This window comes from Rhagoletis pomonella, unplaced genomic scaffold (genome assembly GCF_013731165.1).
Source record: "Rhagoletis pomonella isolate Grant_MI unplaced genomic scaffold, Rhpom_1.0 Rhpom_scaffold_00004, whole genome shotgun sequence".
In the NCBI taxonomy this organism is placed as follows: domain Eukaryota; kingdom Metazoa; phylum Arthropoda; class Insecta; order Diptera; family Tephritidae; genus Rhagoletis; species Rhagoletis pomonella.
Genome location: NW_023458558.1, coordinates 29,408,771 through 29,435,940, shown reverse-complemented (window position 1 = coordinate 29,435,940; position 27,170 = coordinate 29,408,771). Strand labels below are relative to the sequence as shown.

Genomic DNA, 27,170 nt, shown 5'->3' with positions numbered 1-27,170 from the left:
AAAAAAAAACGCTTAAGTGGCTCATGTCTCTAATACTTGTCGAATCCATATCTAATCCTTATTATCCTGCTAATACATACAACATAACAAATGGAAAAGTTTGTGAGTGAGTGTGTGAGTAGGTTTGTCGCCAACGCTAAAACGGCCGGACGTATTTCATTGGAATTTGGCACACAGATAGGCTATGACTTGAATTAACTTATAAGGTATTTCATAGGCGAGTTGCCACCTTTTTCGAAAATAAAAATCAATTTTTAAGTTTAATAAAGTAAAACAAAACCGGAATGTGGGTATCAAACAAAAATTGTTAAATTAACATTTTTCTCCAAAATATTTCCGAAGACGGTTGCAGCCTGTTTTAAAAACCTCATTTAACTAAGTTAATTAAATATTATATATAGATATTTTGACATCCACACAAGATTATTTTGAAAGCAATTTGTAAGAGAGTTGCCACCTTTTCTAAATTTAAACTTTTTCCGTTTTATTTAATTGAATTGTGTAGTTAATAGAATTTTTCATCAAAAAGGGAACTATCAACCCTCCTTAAAAAAACTTGTGATGAGCTGGAGAAAAGCTTTTCGGAGCTTGACTAACTCGTATAGATACTAACGTCTAAGCTAGGGTGATCGACTCGATTTTTCCAAACCATTTTCCGCCTTTTTTTGGATTTCTTACTGAACTATTTATTTTTGTTACATTTCCATGCGGCCCTTAACTCACCACGGTACATTCCTCTTCTGGGCCAAGAAAACAAAAAAAAAAACATAATCAATTAAATTACTTCCCGATTGCTTGCCAATATTCGGCATCCATTAACCAATGCTGCCCATCAGCGCAGCATGAATATCATCAGTATAATTGTACATGCTAATGTATTTATGAAGACATCATCACCATATTTTTGCAATATATGTACATATATGTATAATCGTTATTATTATGGCCTGCATATTGATTCAGCAATTCATTTACATTTTAACATGTTTACTCATGTACATATATAAATACTTAACATTTAATATTTTCATTTATACAACATTAAGGCGCTTGATTGCCAAACGTTTTTTTATTGCTATAAAATTAATTGATTTAACAATTTGCATTGTTGCCATTGTAGCTGTCGCTGCTGCTTTTGTTTTTATTGAGTTCATGCTTTTTGCACTGCGCTGGCTGAATGCAGCCGTGTTTAATTTTGTCGTCGTTGCCGTTGCCGTTGCCGTTGCCGTTGCTATTTATTGCTATTGTAGCTTTTGTTGCCGCGTGTCCGGCATTATGGTCGATTGCATTTTATTTCGCAGTCATTTTATTTGCATTTCATTTGACTGCGCTGGGCGGTAATAATTGGCCAAGCACATTGAATCACCCTCCTCTCACTTAGCAACTTTCATATCTACAAACATACACATGTATGCATACAAGTACCTTTTAAATACAATTGCAGTTGAATCAATTCAGCAAACGCCACACCCCACCCTTTCGGCGACACCTCCTCGCTGTCGTGCATCGATTGCTGCGAATCGCTGCTGGCTAATTGTTTTGGTATTTGCGGTGACCCAATTTTCGTATGCAACTCAAGTCTGTTATAAAATCCATAATGGCAAATTGATGGCAACATTTTTGCGCGCACTCTCATACACACGTACATGTACAGATATTATATATCTACATATGTATATATATATGAATTTATATAATTAAACTTTTATTTAACGAGCATTGGTATGTACACTAGACCGCATCAAGAGAAAAAATTAACCGTGCACCATAAGTCTAAATTATTTTCGCAAGGTTATTTCGAAAAAAAAAATATTTTCTTCCAAGCGTAGGGCAGTAGCATTAATAGTCACATCTTAAAGTATGATATATCCATGTTCTTGTTTCGAGGAAAACCATTTTTTTGCCCCTTACGTAACGCCCGAATACCAGTAAATTATATCTCGCAAAAAATAATTCAACTTTTACCAAAGAAGTGTTTGGATTATTACTCCAGTATAACTATATAATAAAGTACATAATAGCAAAAAAAAATACTTTCAAAACAATGTTTTTAAATATGAATCAAATCAAGCCATAAATATTTCAACTCCTGCGCCACCTATCGGCAAAATTTTTTGTGGATTTTTTTTTTCATATATCTAAGTGCTTATATCATAACTAAACGACACTCACATATTGACCATATTTGGCTACTTTTTTTTAGTTTTATGATTTTTTTTTATATAGTTTATGGTTTAACAATAACCTTATAAATCTAAGTTTCAAACTTTGTTGCACAATAAAAAAATCAAGAAATTTTGGTTAAAATTTCGAGCTTTTTTATTCCATATTTTTTAAATATTTCGGGTACGCAGTTTTGTAGCCCATTCAATTTTAGTGATAAAGTGCAAGTCTGAAGTAGCTGGGACTCACCATTGATATTTGGATTTTTTTTTTCATTTTTGTTTGCTTCTAAGCAAGGAATGAAACCGAAACCCAAACCGAAACCGTAACCGTTTAAAACCGTTTCATTTTTCAAAACCGAAACCGAAACCGTAACCGTTATCTTGACCTGAAAAGGAACGATACCGAAACCATTTCAATCACAGGTTTCAATCGGTTTCCAGAAATTTACAAAAATAATAAATAAAAATTTCTTTGAAATAAATGATTTATTTAACCAAAATCAGCAACATTTTGCTAAAATTCTTGTTAAGTAGTAAATAAGTATGGCAAGGTAACTTTTCGCAAAAATCTGCTGATGACTTTGTTGTTGTGAATCGATAATCGATTAATTATATTTAAGTAGTTTCTTTCCCGTACGCAATGCGAGATCCCGCGTAATAGAGAGCGAAAATTCGAGCGTATTCGATCGTAAGTGTATTCTTCTTCCTGCCCGAAACAGCCCGAAATTTTCTCCGAGTAAAAATGGATAAAGTGTCAAAGTGCATATCAGCTGTATTGTGTTTACATGTTGCCTGCATTTACTTGGTGCTTTTAAGGAAAAGTGAATGGCCTGTTGATGTATTTTCAATCTATGTACTTAAAATCAAATTTGTGAAACCAAAATTCAATTTCCAAGTGTTTGCATTTAATACCATGTTCTGACCGACAACCAAAACATTTTTCCTTCATTTTCTTTTCATTTACAACCTTTAACTTTCATTCTTATTTTGCTTTGGCCAGGCAATTAACAATAAATCCGAAATGGCGTATTAAAGATGATAAAATATGACTTCCACTTCGATAAATAATCGAAAAAAACTAGTGAAGACACCGATTGGAATGAGTGGAAAGTGAGTTTTCATGTAGTTTTCAGCGAAAACTGGTTTTCGTTTAACAGATTTTATGTGGACGAAAACACAAGTTTTAGGTCGAAAACCAGTTTTAGCAACGAAAACATGTTTCCGATGTCGGTCAGAACATGGTATAAGTGACAAAAACAAGAACAACGTGAATCAGCTGTTTCTCGACTTGTGGGCACGAAATGTGGGTTTTTGCGTTTCCGTACTTCTGAGATTTGTTCCATTTTTGAAAGAAAATGTTTCTCTTATTCTCTAATTACCAAATCCGGTCCGGATTGTTAGGGAAAGAACCTAGTGTTGATATTATCAGTGAACTGTAATTTTGGATTTTCTTTCTTCAACGTTTAAGACATTGTGATTTAAATAATATCAACAAAATTTCTGTGAAAAACCGAAACCGGAACAAAACCGAAACCAAAACCGAAATAAATTTTGAAGAACGAAACCAAAACCGAAACCGAAACACTTGGCAAAACCGAAACCCAAACCGGAACGTTATTTTGAATCGGTTTCATTCCTTGCTTCTAAGGCGGTGCGGTCTAATGTACACATGAATCAGTATTTGTTATCAAATTTGTGCATGCGTAAAACAATCAATGCACATACATATATTTTTAGTTTGTTGATTTTAATTTTTAATTGTAGGACGTTGCATTTTTATGAGGTCATTAAAAAGCGCTTAAGTGAAATTCAATTGAATTGAATGGGTGCGGTGGTCCGAATCGTTGTTGGCGTTATTGTTGTGAATTTATTTAATTTTTTTTTGTTGCAATTTTCAAGTGACTTTCAACATTTTGGATGAATGCGCGCAATTAAAAGTGCCACTTTGATTAATTACATTGAATCACTGATTACCGTGCGATGTTTCAATTGGTTGTGTAAGTATGTATGTGCTCACTCGCATATTTGTGTACACATATATTTACTCTGCAGAGAAAGCTTATCAATTGACAAAAAATAAACAACTTGTAGTTAGCTTTTTTGCGGTATTTCTATGAAATATATAACTTGTAGTTAGCTACAAAAATTTGACTTGAAACTAGTTGAAAAGTAATGCAGGAGTAATGCAGACGTAATCGGGAGATTTGTTTTCTTTAAACAAATTTCTATTTTAATATTCTCATACATGATTATTTCGCGGCCATGGCCATAGAAATATAGTTAGCTTTTCTCAAAGAAAAAATACAGATAATAGTGACCTTTAGTTCCTTCCTAATCAACTGCGAGTTAACTTGCAGTTAAATACATTTCCCGCAGGGTATGTACGTACATTTGTGTATTGTACGTTTATGCATTTTAATGCGAGTTGGAATTAATTGATGGTGAGCATTATCATTTTCACAAAAATTCACAATTTGATTACTTTTGAATGATTATTGACAGTAATTAAAATGCGCACATAAGCACTTGTTATTGCATTAGCTTGTATGTAGCAACACATAAAGTTCCATTTTATTTTTTACCTTAATCACATATTTATAATTTGACATGCGCTCAATTGCATTTTAAATGATTAATTAATGATAGCACAGTTAAAAAAAAAAAAAACGAGAAATGGAACATTAAGCTGGCCAGCCTACCACCCTTTTACGAATTTATTATGTATACTTACTCGCTTAAATAATACATTTTTTTTAAATTTTTGCAAGCTTTTATTAACTTGCTTTGTATGTCTGTATGTTTGTTCGGGTAAAATCTTGCAATCAATTTTCAAACAACTACTTGATGAGCTAGAGGCTAGAAATTTCAAACTTAGCTGAGAACCCGATGGCAATGCAATATGAAAGAAAAAATAATCCGGTGGTGGCACATGAGTAGAGATATTTGATATAGTCCAAATTGGTTCATATTTGCAATGTGTGTATATTACCTACATTAACGGAAATTAGTTGATTTATTTTATATTTATAAAATATTATGACTTGAATGGAAAGGAATAACTCCACAAACAACATTTGCCGAGATATTGGGTGAACCCGTATTTATGGTCCGATTTGATTGATATCACCGTGCGATAGTAAATTTTACAACCAAAAATTAATCAAAATTTAAAACATCTGAGAATTCCAAAAATAATTTAAAAAATTCGGAGGAATTAAGGACAACAATAGGAGTATCATATAAAAGAAAAAATTCGGTTGAATTATAGCAGAATAAATTTTTTGGTGCATTAGGACGAACGGATATGGAAAATGTCCTTTACAAATTTTGTCACTAAATATCCTTGAAAAATTGCAATATTTATTTTTGAAAAAATTATTGTTTAAACACTACACGACCTCATCATCGAATTTCGTCCTGCAAACTTTATTAACTTAAACTTATTAAAATCGCCTTTTCAATACCTATTCGTCCTTGTAAACCAAAAAAAACTTTATTGTTTCTAAATTCTACAGAATTTTCTCTCTCATTTGGTACGCATATTGTTATTCTATATTGCACTCATATTTTTAAGATAATTTTTTGAATGAAATATATCTTTTAAATTTCTAAGTCCTTTGAAAAAAAATCCTGAAGTCAGAGTGAGAAACTAAAGACGCAGTTTTACTTTTGTTTTATTCGATTTTTTTTTTGTTTTTTTCGCACGGTGTATTTAGAAAGCTTGTTTTAAAAATATTTTTTTTACCACTAACTTTTTTTTAATTTAATTAATTTTTTTTTTTGCTTAGTTACGGGTTCTGCGATAGTTTTGTTTCTTTTTTACGTATAACCACGAATTTTTAATAAGTAATGTTTTTCTCGTAGGCGTCGAAACTATATCTCTTCAAGATTTCGGAATTGCTATACAGAGGGGGGGTTGTGACATCTTAACGTTTGAGTGCAAATAAACCCAAATTCAGACGAGCTGAACTCTGACTTTGTTCATCCAAAATGGTGAGCTCAACGTCCATTTCCAAAAATATCGCGAACTTTATGCGATGGTGCTAAGTCTTATTGAAACGTCCAATGATTTTCGCTGAATTGTTTTCGTGCCCAATGTAACAAAGCATATTTTAAAATCTACCAATGGTAGATTTCGTCCTCGCATTTAAATCACACGAGGTCACCTCAAGGCTTGTGGGAGACTGCCTTCAGCTTTTATTCCTCATCCCACCTTAGGTGAGTTGCTGTTGTGAAATTTTTGTATACTGCCAAATATTCCAAGAGTATATTTTCATACTAAGGGGAATGATTGCACATTTTCTGCGTGGCTCTGCCTATTGTACATACCTACTTCTGTACACCAAAAGCTTCAGGGTTAAATAAATGCTTGCGGGGCATTGACCTGTAATTAAGCTTGCTGCTGCGCTTTCCATTTACTCTTTGCGAATTTTCTTCATTTCGCCCTCTGCATATACATATTTATGTATGTGCATTAGACTGCATCACCAAAAATAGTTGCGGTTTTTCCGCCGGGATTACAAAATCTTTTTATGAATGAAAATAGTTTCTTAAAGAACTTTTTGAAAATAGTCCCCTCAGATGACAAAACAGACTAGGCTTAAAAAATCCGCATAAAAATATTTAAAAATCTTTTTAACGAAATCGTAATAATGAGATTTTTAATGCTGCTTTTTTACTTTTACGATTACGTTCAATTTTTTTTTAAATATTTTTAAGTAATTTTTTTAAGTTTAAACCGTTTTGTCATTTGAGGGAATTTTTTGAAAAAACATCTTTAAGAAACTTTTTTATTCATAAAAAACGCCATTTTTGGAGGTATTTTCAAATCGGTCCGGCTCGCTTAAATCTTAATATTTTTCCGAAATAATTTGATGAACGTCTTAGAATATAATAGATTTTATGATTACAATGGAAAAACAGTACCGATTTGTTTTCGTATGGGGAGTGATGCAGTCTAATGTGCATATAAACATAGATACTTACCATAAGCGCAATCACAATTTGAAAGGAAATACATACATACATACATACATGCATATGCATCTACTTTGCATACTCACTTTCTCCTCATCATTGCAGAGGCCCTGCCAGCAACGACGACACACTCAATGGCCACTCAAGAATTAAAGATACACATCTGTTATTGCTGTTACTGGTATTGTTGTTTTTGATGCAGCTCATAAAAATCGCATGCATCACAATTTTATAGTTAACAATAATTGTTGCAATTTTATTATTCGTCTGCTGCGTGTCCGTTGATATGCTCGTACTACTACTATCACTACTACATACATATGTACTATTCTTATTAACATCGATTATTTGCAGAAATTCCATAAACGCAACGTTTAACGCATCATAAAATGTACATACATATTTTCAACACATTATGAAACCCCTAGCGACAAGGGTGCAGGCGGCATTTATTGCATCGGTTAGGGCGTGAGGATATTTATGTATGCTCGCTGGCACGTTGTTGATTTTAATGGATGAAAATGGTGTTGCACATGCGACAATAAAACACGGTAGACGTGGGACAAGCCTATCTCATATTATAAGTATACGAGTACATATGTACTTATTTCCACGCGCATATTCGAAATTATTGAGTTTTGTGTGTGTTGATGGCCATAACGCACTGTAATGGCAGTCATTATGGCGTACTTTATAATTTCTCAAAATTGTTGGTAATTTTTTTGATATTCAAAATGGCAATTAAATATGTAATGCATTCGACTCTTACAATAAGTTTGGGTAGCTTTCTAGGAAATGCTGAGGAATTTTGCAATGATTTTGAAGAAAGGTTTAAAGGTTATAGAAGGACAGGTGCACGCGAGATATCAATTCTGCTCTGCAGATATTATCACATATACCTAAAGCAGTAAATCATTTTCGAAGTTACTCCTCTTATGCCATCTAGCATTTACAGTGCAAAGACAATGTAATGAGTTTAAAAAAAAACACATGTTTCATCCTAAATATATAAATTTGTTAATTAAAATATTTCACTTACATACACACATGCAAACACACATACATATGTGTGAGTAACAAAATTTCAATCGATTATGGGTTCACTCATTTCGACTCGACATTTTATTAACCTATTAGGAGTCATTCAATGCGCAAGTTGGAAAACAATTGCTTTACGACGACGACGGCTTCGTTAAGCAAATTGAACGAGCGTCAATAAAGTGAAAATTGCAACAAGTGAGGCATCGAACAAGTGTTGGTATTTTTTATTATCGGTTTTACGCCACTTCAACGCGTTATGCAAAACGAATTGCTAGTACACGTGCTGCCTTGCCTGCAGTGTTGCCAGAACTTTGCAAAAAAAAACCGGCTAAAAACGGCTAAACTCTTTCAACTAATTTTCACATGTTTTATTTAAATAAATCACAAGTAGAAAGACTATTTCTTGGAGAGAAGTTGCAAATTCAAGCTGGAAAACATTTTGAGCGCAATAATTTGCAATTAGGTGAAACACATGATTGTGGCACATGGTTGGATTTTTTGTCGATTAGTCGCTGTTGCGAATATAATTCCGAAATAAAAGTCTTTTCCGGATAATAAACAAACCGCTTATCCAAATTAAATTGGTATCAAATGAAGGAGGATTTAAATAGCTTTAAAACTGAAATGTCTAAACGAGGAAAACCACATATTGAAAAATATGTCAATAAAAAATGTTAATTAATTACCATAGAACAAACCTTGTGTCCGGTATATGCATTTCTTTAGTATTAAATTATAAAAAAAAAATGTAAATAGAGGTCGTTCGTTTTTTTCTGTTTAAAAGCTATATCAGTAATCTTTCATATGATACCAATTTTTTTTTTAATTTGGATAGGCGGTTTATTTATTATCCAGAAAGAACTTTTATTTCGGAATAATATTCGCAACAACTCTGATTTGAATACATATACAACTTCGTTAAATTTAAAAATTTACAAACTTAAACGATTTTAAAACGAAAAATGCAAGCAAATACTTCTTTACTTAATTAATTTAGTTAATTCCAATAATTTGAAAGGTACTCAGCTGAAAAGAACTGTATTCGTAATCGAAATGTAATCTCAACCAGAGTGAACATAGTAAACCCGACAAAGAAATTGAAACGTACGTTGAAGAAAGTCGGACTTACAAGAAATATACATGTAGATCCTGTTTTTTGCCCCTTTGAAAGAATTTTAAAAATTCTATACAAATTTATTTTGTTTGAAATGCAACCGTGGACACAAGCTTGCAGAAAAACTTGCAAATTTCCGTTCGCGCAGAACTAGGAAGAGAATTTGGGAACACTTTTTCGACTGGATTTTCGATGAACAAATCTATTATCTTCCCTACAAGAAAAGTACTTTTCAGACTGGCCGATTCTCAATACACACAAATAAAACCAAATACACATAAAAAACGCTGTAAAAATGTCCCCCGGAAAACGACTAAAATGGTAACACTGCTTGCCTGGCTGCTTGGCTGCCTGCCTGACTTGGAGCTATTAGCCACTTGTAATTGATTGCTTTATGTTTTTTTGCCATTTTACCGATTGTGTCGGTTGGTTATTGCCGTTTGCTGACTTAAATTGGAACAACGAAGCAAAAGAACTTATTTAACTATTAATTTATTGCAGCGCATAAATGCACTGATTACATATTTATAAGTGCATATACATATGCGTGTGTGTAGATATGTACATACATATCATATTTGGAGACCCTAAACGACCAGAATAAGTAGGTCAGTATGGTTTTTGATTTCTTTCATTTAGGAAATTTAAAACTACTTGTTCTAGTAACATTTTAGAAAAACACTAGATGCAATAAAATGATAAAGAATATAAAGTTGGCTTAGTGTGTAGTTCTTGAATTTTCCAAAAATACCTTTATATGGAAACTGGGCGTGGTTACAGTCCGATTTCGTCTTTCGCCGATTTCGTTTATATTGTTTTCTTGATTTTTTTTTGGACTTAGCACATTTGCATACAACTGCATAACAACAAGTAAGAAAGACATTACGGTAAATTTTTTTGTGATGATATATTTTGAGTTGTGCTATCTTACTGCATTAAAATCTCAATTTTCTTAAAAAGTGGACTTAGCACGTTTGCACACTAAGCCAACAATATGTAAGTCAGAAAGCTTCAACCAGCGATGACGCTGACATTAGCGGGCGAATTAATACAGGAACGCGCGCTTTCCACAAACAAATTTGCAATTGTCGCATGCGTCAACAACGAATGAAGCCACAACCATTAGTTACAGTTACTACAAGTTGCCAGACGCCAATACAGCCGTTTGGCAACGTGACATCAATGCAAATGAAAATGGTTGTGGTGGTGGTGAGGCAGAAGGAGTAGCGGATAGTAGTGCCATGTGCTAATTGCATTCATGCAACTTTTATACATACATACATACATATATACCATGTAAATACAAATACATTCACATGAGGGTGGCCCTAAATTTTTTTTCTAGAAAATAGCAATAAACCCCACGTACCATGAACCATCTCATTTTTTCCATGCAAAAAGCTTGGGAAAATTTTCGATTTTCGAAAAATCAAAATCTTTAGCCAGTGTTTAGAAAACAAAAAGTTAACATTAAACTACTGGAATTGAAAAATAATGGCCACCCGGACTCCGTAATGCGCCACTCCAAATTTCACAGAAGGTGTAACTTTGGGGTGATGCTTTGCGGGGTCCAAGTGCTCATATTTTAAAGCTATATAGGTTAAATAAGTTGGAAGAGAGTCGTGTTTAAATCCTAGTAGTTTTATGTTAACTTTTTTAAAATCTTGACTGGTGACCTTAGTTTTTCGAAAACATAAAGTTTTCCCATGCATTTTTACATTGAAAAATTGAGGTGCTAGGTGGCACGTCTTAATATTAAAATTTTCTAAAATAAAAAAAAAAACTTAATTTCTTTTTTGGTATTAGAATGAATTTTTCCACTAAAAAAATGTATTCTTTGGCCACCCTATTTCATATACATATATAGGTATAAATACTACTATGTATTTATTGTAAATATTATTTTACTTATCTACATTTAGTTTTTCTTCATTTATTACTGATTATTAGCTATTTATTCTAATTAACAATTTTGGTGCGAATGTATGCAAAGATAAATGTAGGTATGCATTTCAATATTGTTACTTAAGTGCAATTGTTATTAGCTTGTTTTTTTATTTATTTCCCGTTTACCATTTATTTTCACATTTAATGCCATTTTAATATGCGCTCGTATAAACGCAGTTTATTACAATTGCATTTATTTATATTCAGGTCATTTGCATTTGCACTAGGCAGCTATGTATGTATGTATGTAGCTGAGTGAGTTACTTGTTCCTTCGTACACTTTTTGTTTCTTTCTCATGAAAAAGCTTTGTTCTGCTATTACTTAATCAGTTTTTACATTCGTTTCCACTATAAGTAGTTACAATTGATATGACTATTCGCTTATTTTTGCAAATTTCCATTCCATTATCGCAGTTTAGTAGCAACTTGGTTATATGCAAATCGTAATGATAGTAATTAAATGCATAAAGTGTTACACGGGTACATTTTTGTCGTCCTAACTTCTCGATTCGTCTGGAAGGAAATGAAAACTGTTTACCCAAAACTTTAGGGACTTTCGAAAAAATACTGTCATTTATTTGGTACCTCGGTGTCTGATTAGTGTTGGTTTTTTTCAAAAGCTGGTGCTACATCTACAACAACGAAACGCTTGTCAGACTTTTGTTTTAGCAAACTTCGTTAAATTATAAATAATTATCGCTGCTAAAAATACTCGTCTTATTTTTATTTAAGGCTAATTAACAAGAGAATTAGAAACTTTTTATTCAAAAGTGTTTTCGTGAATACTCACTGTAAAAGAGTGCCCATAAAAATTCGCTTAATCGATTGATTCGCAATAATTGCTCAGGGTTGGGTTACCCAGTACCATTTGGAAAAACTGGATTCTAGCTGCTCGCTGTCCTTTTACCAGGGTTTTTTCGTGGATAACTTCTTGTCAAGAAATCGTTAATTCACTATTTCACTTAGGGCCAAATTCACAGTGCGTAGTTAACTCAGAATCGGCAATTAACTACAGATTTTTGTACTGGACCTAAGTAGAAAATTTGTGTTTTATAGTGTAAATTCTTATGTATAAAACACACTCACATCTCACTTAACGAATGCCACTTTTCCATATACTCGTACAAAGGAGATTTTTTTCTATTAATTCATATTCACTTAAGTGCTTTTAGCAAAAAAAATAATAAAAATAAAACTATGCAGTCAATTTAATCAATTGAAATCTAAAGTCAAATTAGCAACAACACAATGCCAATCTCGGACAACAAATTGAAATTTAACAAGTGTTACAATAACAAGCAGTTTTGCAACAACAACAAGGCGAACAGTAAATATTGCAAAAACCGCAGCTGCATATCAAATGGCAAGCCGCAACGCAATTAGACAGAATCGCTGGCAGTTGTTGTTGCTGCTGCGGCTGTTTATGTCACTTGTTATTGCTTTTGTTGTTGCTGTTGCTACTAAACGCCGTTTAAGTGCGTCGAATTGGCAATAAACTCAAAAGCATTCAACAGGCACTTAAAGGTGCGAGCACTAACAACAATTAGACGAGGCTACAGTGACAACAAAAACAACCGTCACCAATGGAATGTACCCTCAACACCTACGGATATGCATATGTACAATGTGCATACCTATACAAAAGCAACATTGGCAAACAGCACTGCAAGCAAATGAGGTTACAAATTGACTGACAGCATCGCTTGACAGACAGCATTGTTGCCTTGCCGCCTGCCAATTATGCAGCTATGTAGCGAGACACTCCAAGAAGGCAGTCATTTTTAGCTATAAACATTTGCATATTTCCACTGTCGATAACATAAATAAATAGGATTTGATTAATGCACATACGTGCATACATACTTACGTGTATATATGTATGCATACAAAACCATGCCTTTAAGTAGAAAATCACATTTGTCTATTCGTTTTGACTTTCCTTCTTCCCTTCATTTCAGATGCCAATCACACAGGCAAATCGAGTGTTAAGAAGAAAAAACTTGCAGCCGCTGCTTCTGCGACAAGCGCAACGTCGCTTACATCAACGCCGTCGACTGTTACGACGCCAGCGTCTTCATCATCGATGCCAGTGCCGGAAGTGAGTCCTACCGGCAGCAGCGATAGCGCAATGCGCGACAAGCAATTTCCCACAGTTAGTACACCACCCTCCTCCGCCACGGCTGCCGTAGAAACTACCGAAGACGATTCGGATTCGGGTTCGACGGATGCGCGCCGAAAAAAGAAGGCACGCACAACCTTTACTGGACGTCAAATATTCGAATTGGAGAAGCAATTTGAGATAAAGAAATATCTCAGTTCGAGTGAACGCACAGAAATGGCTAAATTGCTGAATGTAACTGAGACGCAGGTGAGTGTGGGTGGGGGTGAAAACAATGTTGAGATCGCTATACATACATACGCAAGTATGTAGTTCGTAGAATAATTCTTAAGAACAAAATAAAGGCTTTGATATCCAAATGTGTACTAGGATTCATCGTGATTGACAAGCCTTAGTGGCTGGGACGAAAATTTTGATGATGCTAAACTCTTCTCGGAGTAAACTTTTAAATAAGAAAGAGTAAATTCTAGCGTAGTTTTTTTTAGACCTTCAGATGCGTTTACTAGATAAATAAATACATATACAGTGACTCATACAAGTGATCACGTGCTAGTTTTTTTTTAAATATTCATAAAGTTTTCGAGCTAATTTGTTTTTTTTTTCTATAAAAATATAAAAATATTGTCCATGCTTTAACCAAAAATACGCTTATGATAAAATTTTGGAAAATAGGCGTGGCACCGCCCAAATTAATCATGTCAGCTTTTTTTATTTTTAATAAAAAAATTAAAAAAATAAAACTTTAAACTTTAACAGAAGAAATATTAAAAAAATAACAGGTTCTGGTCCAAATTTTTGCATTTGTACTAAAACTGTTACAAAAAAAATCAAGGTACTCAAGAAGAAAATCGATGGATAAATACGAAATAATGAGTGGTCAAATAAAAATGCGCAAGATTATTTTTATGAAAATTGAGCACGAAAGAATGTTACTCATACGCCGCGTTCACCTAAGTAACACGCTTTTCTGCTCATATTTCATACAAAAAATCTTTGCGCATTTTCATTTGACCACTCATTATTTCCTATTTATTCATCGATTTTCCTTATGAGTATTTTCATTTTTTTTTTTTTTTGTAACAAGATTTAGTACAAATGCAAAAATTTGGCATAGAACCTGTTTTTTTTTTAATTTTTCTTCTGTTAAAGTTTGATTTTTTTTTTAATTTTTTCATAAAAAAAAAAAATCTGGAATGCTTAACTAATTTGTCAGAAACTATAAGCCCTATCGGAAAGTGATGTATATACTGTTTATGGAAAATTTCATTGGCTTTCATTTGCTGTATTTTATATTAAGATTTTTAAATTGGTTCGTAAGATATAAGTGATTGAAAGGAACCAATTTTTGCTTTAAGGTGAATAACGGTAAATTGCAAACATCTCGAAAACGTACCCATAGAAAAAAAAATTAACCAGAATTTCGGAATCACCGAGCAGTTCTACATAGAAATTGGAAAGTGGCGTCTGGAGAACAAAAAAACAAATTAAAATTTGTGATCCAGTGTAAGCAATACTGTGATTATAAAACGGGTTGGTAACGAACGCGATTTGAAAGCGATTATATTTGGCAAGCGTGCTTTAAGAAGAAGAAGAGGATTGCCTATCATTCTCAAACGCTACTTAACCTCAAAAACAGAAATGAAACATTTGAATTACACATGACGCTTCAACAATTTTGCTATACAAGCAAATAGTAATAATTACAAATTACAACTCAATTTTCAAAAACATGGGCATTCGTCACGCCCCATAAACGGTAGCTACATTTATACATACTTAGCTATGTATATAAATGAGTCTGCTTACATCAGTTAAGCTTCAAAGTCATACTCAATTAGCTGTTGTTTACACACATTTTACACACAAATTTTGCACACGCTTTTGATTTCTTACTTAAAATTTGGTAGCAAATATTTAACTAATTAAACTAAGCAAATTTTCATTGAATACTCGACACATACATACGTGCGTCTATATGCATGTATGTACATATGTATGTGTGTGCGTATGTAGACTTACAACGTTATTTGCATGTTGGCCTTATCGACCTTCCTGTAAGCATTACATACATGTACTATGTATGAATATTTAGGCATCACTTAAGTAGACAAGCAAAATCGGTAGCTGGCAGCGTTGAACTGCATGCAGGCGGCAACAGAGCGAGCAAAGTTCACCGCAAGCGTTTGTTTGCCACCAACAACAGACGCAAAAGCTGAAAATATCCTTTGTTGATGTAATTAAATTGTTATTGCTGTAGCAAAATACGCACGTACGCACGCACGCAGAGAAACAATAACTCGGCTTATAGCTTACACCTAAACATAGATTGATACCCATACATACATGTGTATGTATGTATGTATGTACGCATTGTTTGTTCCGCCCATACTCCGGCATAGTTGAAATTGTTGGCAAGAGTTTTAGCTCTAATATGCTGTTCAATATAATTAAGTGCCATGCCAACATACAAGTAGAGCACCAGAAATATTTACATACAAACAAGCACAACGGTTCGTGGTGCCAAGCATATTCAGTGTGTGTGTGCGTATGCTAAAGCTAAGGATTTGTAAATGCAATGCACATCCTGTACGATAATGCAGTGAGCAGATGCAATTATGCCAAGCCACTCAACCACTCAGCTAGGCAAGCAGTCAAGTAGACAGGCATTCAAGCTTGTAATAACATTGTATGTTATGCCAGTATGGGTGTCTGTGTGTGTATGGGGGTATGTGAATGCAAGTGCATCTGTACATACGCATGATAAATTGCTATCGGGCTTATGATATTAATAATAGACTAACACTTGTGCTTTCAGCACACGCGCACGCGTACGTACAAAAACAAACCAACATAGTAATCAAGTCATGGCAAACACCAACAAAGTGAAGATTTCAATAAGCGCCCACCTTCAAATCAACTAACGCATGCATGCAAGTATGTACATATGTATGTATGTATGCGTTTGGCTACCTATAACTATACATACATATATAGCTTGCACATATGCTGATTTGTATATTTGCATATAATTCAAACGCGCGCGCCTACCATATGTATTGTATATACATATATAAGTAAATGGATGTAAGTGTTTCGACTGGCTTATGTGTGACATTAATTGGCTCGATTGAATATGTCATGGCATTAAATAAGTAGCGACACATACATATATGTACATACATACTACAAACATTGTACATGCCAATAAATTTGCATATGCATTAAGTGCCGTTATTTGCTTATTTAGCAAATCGATACACAAAAATCCACTTAATGTTGTACAGTTGCCGCCAATAATATTAAAATAATTAAGCAATACAACGTTGCTAATAATATTCATTTGTACAAATACATGTACACATGCATACATACATACATCCATACATATGTATGCGGATGCTAAAAGTGGGTGTTTATTTGCATAGAAACACAAATTAAGTTGTGTTGTGACCTGGGGTGTATGAGTAATAAATAATTTCATTGCAATAAATTATTATAAAATCAGTAAATCATGCGTGAAACTTGCCGAAGTAGTGGAATGACCCTAAATGGCTTAATGCCATAGGCATGCTAATTAAATTGCGCATAACATATTAATATTTTAATTGAGCTAACAAAGACTAACTTGTACATATTCAAATACATACCAATGTATGTATGTATTTTGTATATTCAATTAAAATTTAATATCCATTATTCGATAAATATGTATGTACGTATGCGATTAATTTAGAAAATCCAAAATATGAACGGCACTTAGTATTTCATTTTTTTTTCGGCTATTGGAGGAAGTGCTGTTTATTGATTAGCTGCTTATCCGGGTTTGTTTTCGCTGTTTCGTGGCAAATGATTGAATGCCAAAAATTCACTGCTTAATAATAATTGCCAGATTAAACTACAGAAGTGCGCGCTTGAACCCATAGTAGCCATAGCACTATTGACTATTAGGTACTTATACATACAGCGGTCGAAATAATTATAGCGGCACCACATTTTGACAAGTTTTACCAAATTATTCGTTTTGTTATTTGGTTTTGCTTATTTTTTATAAAAATTAAGTTCATTCGCAAATCCAAGTTTCAAACTTTGTGCAATATTTCCTATAAAGATTCTGAGTATATAGCCGATTGAACAAAGTACAAGTCTAAAATGGCTAAAAATTACGGTTGATTTTTTAATAAAAATTTGATCATAAAAGGTTAAAAAATAACACTTAGAAAAAGACCAATATAAGAATGAAAATAAAGGTGACTACGTACATTGATAAGGAAAAGGATAAAGGCAAAGGTAAAAAAAAACAAAAAAAAACAAAGATGCGTAAAGATAAAGGCAAAAATGAAGATCAAGGTTAATTTAAACACTTTACTCATATATGTATATACGGGCAAAGGTGAAGGGGAATATGTAGATGAAGAAAATGATAAACATAAAAGTAAAGACAAGAGGAGGATGAGGGTACCGATAAAAGCAAAGATGAAAATAGGGGAAGAAAGATTCAAATTAAGGTAATTAAAGAGGAAAGGATACAGAGACTCAATCTGGGAACTATTTTGGGATTTAAGAGATTTTCGGCATTCTCAAGACTTATCGATAAAATAATCGATATTTTGTCGGTTTGTGATCGATTGATTTTGCTATCGATATTGTTATTTATTTTGCTATCGATATTTTCGGAGCTTATCGATATAATGATCGATATTTTTATCGACTTTGTTATCGATATTTGTCGCTTTTGTTTTCGTTATTTTTATTTTGTTATCGATATATGCGGAAGTATATAACCTAAATAAAATTCGTCCAAAGGCCCTCACTAGGTTCCTTAATGATACGTTAATCGAAGAATTGTTATATGATAAACCTCTGTTTGGGATTTATTGCAATAGATCTTGCTTGGTAGCAGTAATTACGTGACATACTCACTTTTCAAAACGACAATAGAATCTATGCAGAAATATCCTTTTCTATAGGACTTGCTGCCGCTTCAACCAAGTTAAGAATTTAGAATTGCGTTTTAAAAATTTGGGTAGGAGGTGGCATCCGAAATACAAGTATCGAATTCCATTTAAACATCCATGTCAAATCCACCAATGGTTGGAATCCATCACTTTCGATTAGGATGAATTTTTGCCAGAATTTTTCATTATCATGTAATGAAGATCTGCCAAAGGAAAATTTTATTTTCGAAAGTTCAACAATTCACAGTTCCCCGGATTTAAAATTTATTTTGTGGTTATACAAAAGGTTATTACAAAAATGTTTCTGGGCTCATCTTAATGGTTGTTTTGAAAAAAAAATTAGAAAAAAAATATAAAATTTCAAAAAATTTAAAATCGGTAAAGCTAAAACTTAGCATATACATTTTTAGCTAAAAAAGATCACATCTAAAAAAAAGCCTTGAAATCTTCAGGATTTTTTAAGATCAGTTGGACGTATTGTATGAAAAAAAAAATTGTTATTGCTTTTTAAATTTTCGATCTTTTTCTCTTTATATTTCTAAACATTACCTTTAAAAGGAGACCACACTTATTTTTAGTTTTTGAGATATTTTGAAAAAAATTATTGCAAGATCCCCGAAATTGTGAAATTTAAAATTGTGGATACTTTTGGAAAACAAAATGAATCTGTTTTCTTTGGTGGAACTTTAATATATGATAAATGAAAACTTCTGAGCAAAATTCGTCCAAATCACAAATGGTCGATTCCAACCATTGGTCGATTTGACATAGATTGACGCATATGTAATCACATACAAGCAAGCATAAACACCAGTGAATATAAAGTTTGTAAACATCCTTAAATTCAGCCAATCACGAACACATACACGCACATTAAATTCTCATCCATTTATCTATTCTATGCAACGCATATTTATAAAGCATTTGTATGTGTATAAGTGCATACTATAACTGCACACCTACCTATGTATAAATGAAAAGTGTAGATATGTATGTAATATAGATACGGCCAAAAGCAAGCAGACAGCAATGGATGTCGTCCTTGTTGCAATGTTAATTCATTCTAATTAGTCAATAAATCTCAATTAAGTTCATGTGCGCCAACAACATGACAAGGCAGAGAGTAGGGCACTGAAGTAGGACCATGGTAGTTATTGTTGGTATTTTATCGTATCACAGATAAGCTCACACAACGCTCTATCGCACACTAACTAGCTTGTCAGTGCTTATTTTAGTTTTTGTTGGCAATATCATTGTTTTGATTACACACAAACTATGCAGTCGTAGGTATGAGTACTTTACTTATTAAAATGTCGTTTAAAGTGTATTTAACTAGTAAGCATGTACATATGTAGGTACATATGTTTGTGTGAGTGAGTGAGTATTCATATGTTTTTGTTGTCACGAATGGCTTTATATCTACATTTACATGCCTTATGGGTTAGAGTGTGGATGTTAAATTAGAATATGTGTGCATATTATTTCCTTTAAAAAGCTATACTGGTAATAACTGTATGCCAATTGTTTTTGGAAAATATTAATTGCAAATTCATGTACATATTTGAGATATTATTATGTATTGAACTGGTGATACGAAAGGTGAAAAAATGAAAATGTTGATGGTGTACTAAACAAAGACAACTTGAAATCGATTGATTTTATTTCGTTTTTTTTGGCTGGACATGTGGAATTCTACAATTTTGCCGGAACAAAATTTGGTCTGAATTCGAATCCATAACACCATGTAAAAAAACTAAAAATTTCAATTCTAGTTTTTCTCTCTGACTTCAGGATTTTTGAAGGACTTCGAAATTACGAATTTATGATTAATTCAAACAATTTTTCAACAATTCAGTGCCCTTGTAGAAGGATAATATGGGTACCAAATGAAAGAAATTTAAAAATAAAATTTTTTTGCGTCACAAAAATGAATAAGTGGTATCAAAAAGTCTTTTTGGTTAATTTTATTTTTTTAAACTAATAAAGTTAGTGGGAGAAATTCGAAGATGTGGTCGTATATTATTTGTCTTTAACTTGAAATTTTTTTTTATAAATTTTTATTGCAAATTTTCAAGGATAAGATTTTAAAAGAACATTTTCAATACATATGTATTCCAAAAAAAACAAAAATATTTTTGAATTCTGCAGAATTCTACTCTTTGTTTGGGTATTATTAGTATTAGACTGCATTGCACTAATTTTTTTTAATGTTTTTTTTTATTTAATTGTGTCTATCTTTGAAAAGTTATCAAAGTGCTTTAAAATATCTTGACGTCAAAGAGAAAAACTAAAAAAGCAATTTTTTTCTTAGTATTTTGATTTTTTTTTTGTTGTCAAATTTACTGTCGCACGGTGTAATAATCGTAGCCTTACTCACTAAGGTCACTCATACGCTGCGTCAACTGATACGTATATTTACATACTTATGCACAAAGAAAAGTATTTAAATACAAAATAAAATCATACGTTCTCATTAACAGCACCTACATATAAGCTACAATAATAAAAACAAACGAAACCAATATCAATCGTTTTCAACTCGAAAATCCGTATTCACCACTTGTGAAACGCCAACAGCTCACAGACGTTAAGTAGCAAGTTTGATGCATAAAAACGAATAAAAAAAATTCACATTAAATAGTGAATCGTGTGAAGTTTTAAATACTCGTAAATAGCCTTAAGTCAGATAAAAAATCAATTAATTACGGAATTCGCATTTCACCGACAGTGAAACGCAGCGATATATAAAATGGCCATGGCAGGCAAATCGACAGGCGAGCAGTTACAGTGGTCGATTGCAGTAATGAATATATACTTATTTACATACATATGTATGTATGTGTGTGGATGAGAGTTGGCGTGCTAGCTGTTAAGGAGAACGGCAATGCGTTAAAAAATCCATACATATGTACATATGCTACTTTGTTGCACTGTAATTGTAAAGCGATTAAGTGCACTATGCGCATGCATATACATACATATGTATGTATAGATAAAACATATTAAAGCAGTTATTTATGCTTTGTCGTGCTTATAAACAGCTTGTTTTAATTACGCCACCAAATTGCATTTATGCGCCGGTATATTCGTTAGTATAGCATGGAAAGTGCGCATCTCAAATCGGTCGCTGAAATGCAAAAAAGCCACAACTAACTAGATTTTTTTTTTTTTTTGCATAAAACGATGTGGAGGCTTATAATGCGATGAAATGCATCATAATCAATCAAAAAGTGTATTTTGGATTTTTAGTTAGTTAAGGATTTTTGTATTTCAGCGACAATGCGACTTACGCGCTTTCCATACTATACTTACAATATGTATGTATGAATAATAGAAGTGTTCTTCAATTAACAAATCAAGATTCTTATGGGCGCCGATGTAAAGATGATTTAAAAAGTACAACACATACTATAGTTTTTCAAAAATTCGATTATTGTAAAGTCTGACAAAATTAGACATTAATTTGAAAAGATTTTCTGGCGCTGATTCCGTATACGCGAGAGCTTCTCTAGGTCTTCCTGCTTCTGAGTTAGAAACGACCAAAAGACCCGAGATCGATAACACCTCTAGATTTTTCGGGTAATCCCCTCAGATGAAAAAACGGTTAAAGCTTTAAAAATTTCCATAAAAATACTTTAAAAAAAAAATAAAGAAAATTTGATCGAAATTTTAATAATGAGTTTTTTGATGCTGTTTTTTTTTAACTTTTTTCAAAGATTGGTATAAGAAAAACTTGAATAACTGAACCTAAACTCTTCCTATTTAGACTTGTGGGTTATCATTGGAAAGGTATTTTCTCACCTTTTGCTAATAACCTCATTCAAAGGATGAAAGATGACGGTAGGATTAACGAACGTAATTCAAATTTGAATTAAGATATGTTGGTATTTGGAAAAAAAAAAAATGGGACACGTATGAATTTGCTTTTTGCACAGAAATAAAAATAGTGCGAAAATACCACTCTACTAAGATCCCATAAGTCTAAATCAGAATAGTTTTAAATATTTTTATGCAGACTTTTAAGCTTAATCTGTTTTGCCATCTGAGTGACTTTTTTCAAAAAGTTCTTTAAGAAACTATTTTAAACTTACTTATTTACTTAAAATATGTATAATAAATTTTGTAATCTCGGCGGAAAAACCGCAACTTTTTTTGGTGGTGCAGTCTAATGTACATACTACGTATGCATTTCACTACTGTTGTCGGTGGCAGTAATTTAATTTAATTATTTGCAATTTGGCGCAAAGCCAGAATGGCTCAATGGCTGATGCGTCGCACACACATACTCACAAATACAACAACACATGCATACTAAGGTCTCACTTCGCTATTCGTTTGTTGGCTATAATTGCTGCCGCTGTTGCTGTGGCAGATGCCAGTTGCTGGTTGCCATTTTTCATTGCTGTTGCTGGCATTATATGTATGAGCACATACATACCTTCATATGAACATACATAATAGCTATTATTGTCAGGCATGAAACATATGTATGCATTTATTGTTGTAGTTTTTGTTGACGACAACAGCGTTGGCGGCGTGGTGCTGGATTGGTTGGTTGGGCTACCATGCCATGCGTTTGATTCATGTCAATGCAACCATTTGCATATGTAGGTGTATACGGTTTCTTAGTGCCATTGCGCCTATTAGTCTGTCACTCAGTCGGTTGTCCGTCCATTGCACCTATGTACTAGTCGCCCAGCCAGCTAGACTCCCAATTTGGTGGTCTGTCTGGCGGCCACCCTACGTGCTTGTCTGGTGCCTTTCAGGCCTGTCTACATTGCATTGACTACATATGTATGTATGTATGTATGTATGTATGTATAAACTTGCATCGTTATGCGTTTTGTTTGTTTATTGCAACAGTCTACTGTCACACGCTGTTGCATTTTTGCTTGTCTGGTGCTGGTCATTTACTGTGAATTTGCCGACCATCTAGTAGTGTCCACTATCAACTGTTGACCACCTACTGCCACTGCAACTGCCACTGCCACAACCTAGCGCACGTACGTCTCAATCTATCGCGTGTTGGTTATTTTTGTCATTCCAGTTGTTTGTTAGGCCCATTATGGCTGCCGTTTAAGCACGGCATTTAGTCTGGGTCACCCTACATAGAATAGTAGTTAATGGCATTTAAGTACACATGTACATACATATGTGCGCTAGTTCGGCATGCTTGTCGCTATTTTAGCCTTTGCTTGGAAGTGCCAATGCGATTTTGTAGTTACTGCTATTTTAATGCTCTCTTAAAACTTGCCACTTTTGGGCTGTTTTCACACATTCGGCTTGTGTAAATGGCTCTTGCTTCCCTGCAAAAAATTGTGCGACTAATCTCTAAAGAGAGTATTCCGAGATTACTCTCAATCGGGTACAATTGGGTATTAATTAGTCGCAACTAGTCTCATACGGGTACTAATGGAGGTCAATTAGTCTCGACTCATCCCTTATGGGTATAATTGGAGATCAATTAGTCCGCAACTCATCTCTAACGGGTACTATTAACGATTTAATGATATGTACGCACTTAGTCAAAGAAATATCATGTGCGGCGTTGGCACACAGAGAGAGTATTCGCCTAACAAATCTGAGCAACCCGGTTAGAATCTCAGCTGGCGCAAATTTTTATTTTTATTTTTTAAAAGTGAATAGTCGCTTTTTATACCCGTTCGGGTATAAAGGTGAACAATTAGTCTCTTCATAGGACATGCTCGAACAAAAGCGATCAGTTCATTCCATATAAAGAGATCAAAAGTGGTATTAGTCGCATGCTCCTTTGCGATTGCTCCCGGAGTCATCCCGGATTAGTCCCATTTTTTGCAGGGTTAGTTTTAATTATAAGTAGTGTGTTGTGTTCACATAAAAAGCCGGGACATGTTAGTCTATATACTCCGTGTGAAAATTATAAACGCACAAGTTTTAACAATTTATTTTTATGTTTTTTAATTTCAGTTTGTTTTTTTTTTTATAAAAATATAATTTATTCTTTAACGAAAACCATATAAATCCAAGTTTCAAACTTCGTGTAATCTTTATAAAGAAAAATCAACAAAATTTCGTAAAAATTTCAAATTTTTTAATTCGATTTCTTAGAAATAAAATAGAATTTTTTAAACATACAGTGCCGGACAAACGTATTGGCACAGAGAATTTTTCGCAATATAAGCAAAGTTTTTTATTCTAATATATTTTCGATAATTTTTTATGAAAATATAGTTCAGTTTAGATCAAAAAACATAAAAATAAAATCTCTAAACTTTGTGCAAAATTCAGGAGAAATCAAAAAAATTGCATACTAATTTTTTTTTGTTGAGTTTGCCTTTGCCCAAGAAAAATTAAAAAAAATGTTCTTATAAAAAAGTTTCGCAAAATTAATTTTCCATAGATTTCATACTCGAAATTTTTTTATTTCTTTAATTTTGATCGTAATATTACAATTGAAATAGCTACCCAGGTTCAAAATTGTATCAATGCTTAACAATTATTTAGGTTAGGTTAGGTTGGGTCAGGTTAGAGAGTGTTATAAATTATTGCTGGTTTATGGTGGAATTTTGATTAAAAATATAAAACCAGCGTTATAATGAGTTTTATTTTCCTGGAACCGGTTCAATTTTTGTGTGCCTGTATTCAGTACGGGCGGGTGAAAAAATATCGGGCTAATTTGTTTACGGTCGAAACCCACGATAGGAAGTCTGAAGATAGCTTGAATTCTTCGACATTGTACTTTCAGTTTCCGTAAACCATTCGCCGATCTGAATATAAAACATTGACTCATGCAACCGTTAATTAAAAGTTTGGCGATTAGCGCTGCACATAAAAATCCTCAGCTACGCGCCCAAGTTAATGAACAGCTTTGAGTGCATACGTCGCAAATTCATGAAGGACGACCTCAGATGAACCAGCTGCTTAACAACTGAAACAAAAGCTAAATATCAATCTGCATCGTAAAAGGAGAAGAAGTACCGTTAGTGTCCAATTACTTCGACATGATTGAGTTTTGCAGGGGTTAAGGTCAAAGTAAAACAGTTAGCTGAACCTCCACAACCCCTGAGCTCATAACCTTATGGTGAATTACCAAATTAAGGACAATTCTTGATGAATTCCCAACAAATGCAATGATTAGACAATTAAAGGATTGCATCTCAAATAAGGCTATGTATACTGGATTTACGATACTCACTCATTTTGAACTTGCCACCAACTATGCTGTACACATTCAACAGAAGGAAGTTATTCAAACTTATTTCATTGGCAACGAAATTGATCAACGTTGGGCGATTAACTTTGATATGAAACGCCAGATCATTGGAAAATTGCAAGAACTTCGTCACGGACACGACGATTTCGTTAGGTTATTTAAAATAGCAATTGCCCATATTTAGAACAGATAAATGTGCCACTGGAAGTCGTTAAGTGAATAGTTGGCGAAAGTGTTCCACCAAAATGTTCCAACAAAACATTAATTTTGGGCGAGATGAAGTTCACCGGGTGTGCTAGTATATATATAAACACCACGAGGTAGTAAGTGGTAATATTTATATCCTTATGCATATACATATGGATATAGATATATATATACACACGGGCTGATTAAGTCAATCGACATTTTGGCTATTTTTGGATATTTTTCTTTTTTATATATTTAATGTTTATATTTTTTTATAAAAGGTTAGGACTTTACCTCACCAGCGCCGAATAAATCCACATTTCAAACTTCGTATAAAAATTATGAAAAACTCAACAAACTTTAACATTTGCACACAAAATTTGAAACTTTTTTGAGCTTTATGTCTATAAATTCGTAATAAGCTCAAACAAATTTATCAAAAACAGCTTTAACGTTTGTTTCCATTTTGGTTGCCTAGTGTAATACTATTGAAATTTGTGAAATACGATTTTTGGGTTATCTAATACTTTTGCCTCAATGCGCAAGTTCGAAATAGCCTGCAATCGGGCCAAAATTTTATATTTAATAATTCTGCAACCAACATCACGTTTTGAGATGGTACGCCAATCAAGATACAGATTTTTTTGGCTTCATACAAATTAGGTCCACCTAAGTATAAACTTATATATGTATGTATGTATATATACGCGTTTATTTCGAAAAAAAGGACCTGCTACGAGTTTCGGACTAGAACATTCGGAATCATTGCATTAGCAGAAAGTTTATACATTTTTGAAAAACCTATTCGTGCTTGAAGGCAACTGAGAGGTGTAATGAATTTTTCAGTAAAATACCGTATTTATTATTTATAGATCCTTCTTTATCATATTACTAAAAAAAAAATTGTTCGTAGATAGGCTCCTCTGGCTCTCATGGCCTTATATGTATTTACATACATACATATGTACATAAATACATCTGTTACATAAATAATAAAATAGGCTCACAAACAATTTATATATATGCCGTTTGATATGACTCCATTACCAGTATGGTTCTTTCTTGCTTCATTTCAATTATGTATGCATCTGTGTATATTTTATTGGGATTTTTTTTTGTTATTTTAATTATGACTAATTGAATCAATAATTACATTTTCAACCGCAACTTAATTAAAATGAAAGTATTTTTCATTGCATGTACGTACATATGTATGTGACGCATCGCCTATAGCGATAGAATCATATTGATTTTAATAGATTGTATACATGTACTCATAAGTACACACATACACTGGTGGCAGAAATAATAGACCCGCCTTACTTTGAAGAGTTTTGGCTATATCTCCGTGATTTATTACCTTTTTAAAAAAGCCCGGCTAGTTATACAACAAACACCATATAAATACCCCTTTTAAACTTTATACAAAAATTATAAAAATTCGGAAAATTTTCATCAAATTTTTAAACTT

At 33.1% G+C, this 27,170-nt stretch overlaps 1 protein-coding gene across 1 annotated transcript in view; it reads left to right on the top strand.

Moving 5' to 3' along the window:
- Positions 1 to 27,170, top strand: part of LOC118737420 (homeobox protein slou) — a 128,552-nt gene that overhangs the window by 77,748 nt on the left and 23,634 nt on the right. The window contains exon 3 of the mRNA XM_036467894.1: positions 13,203 to 13,612. Coding sequence (XP_036323787.1) covers positions 13,203 to 13,612 — 410 coding nt within the window. The remainder of the gene's footprint in view (positions 1 to 13,202; positions 13,613 to 27,170) is intronic.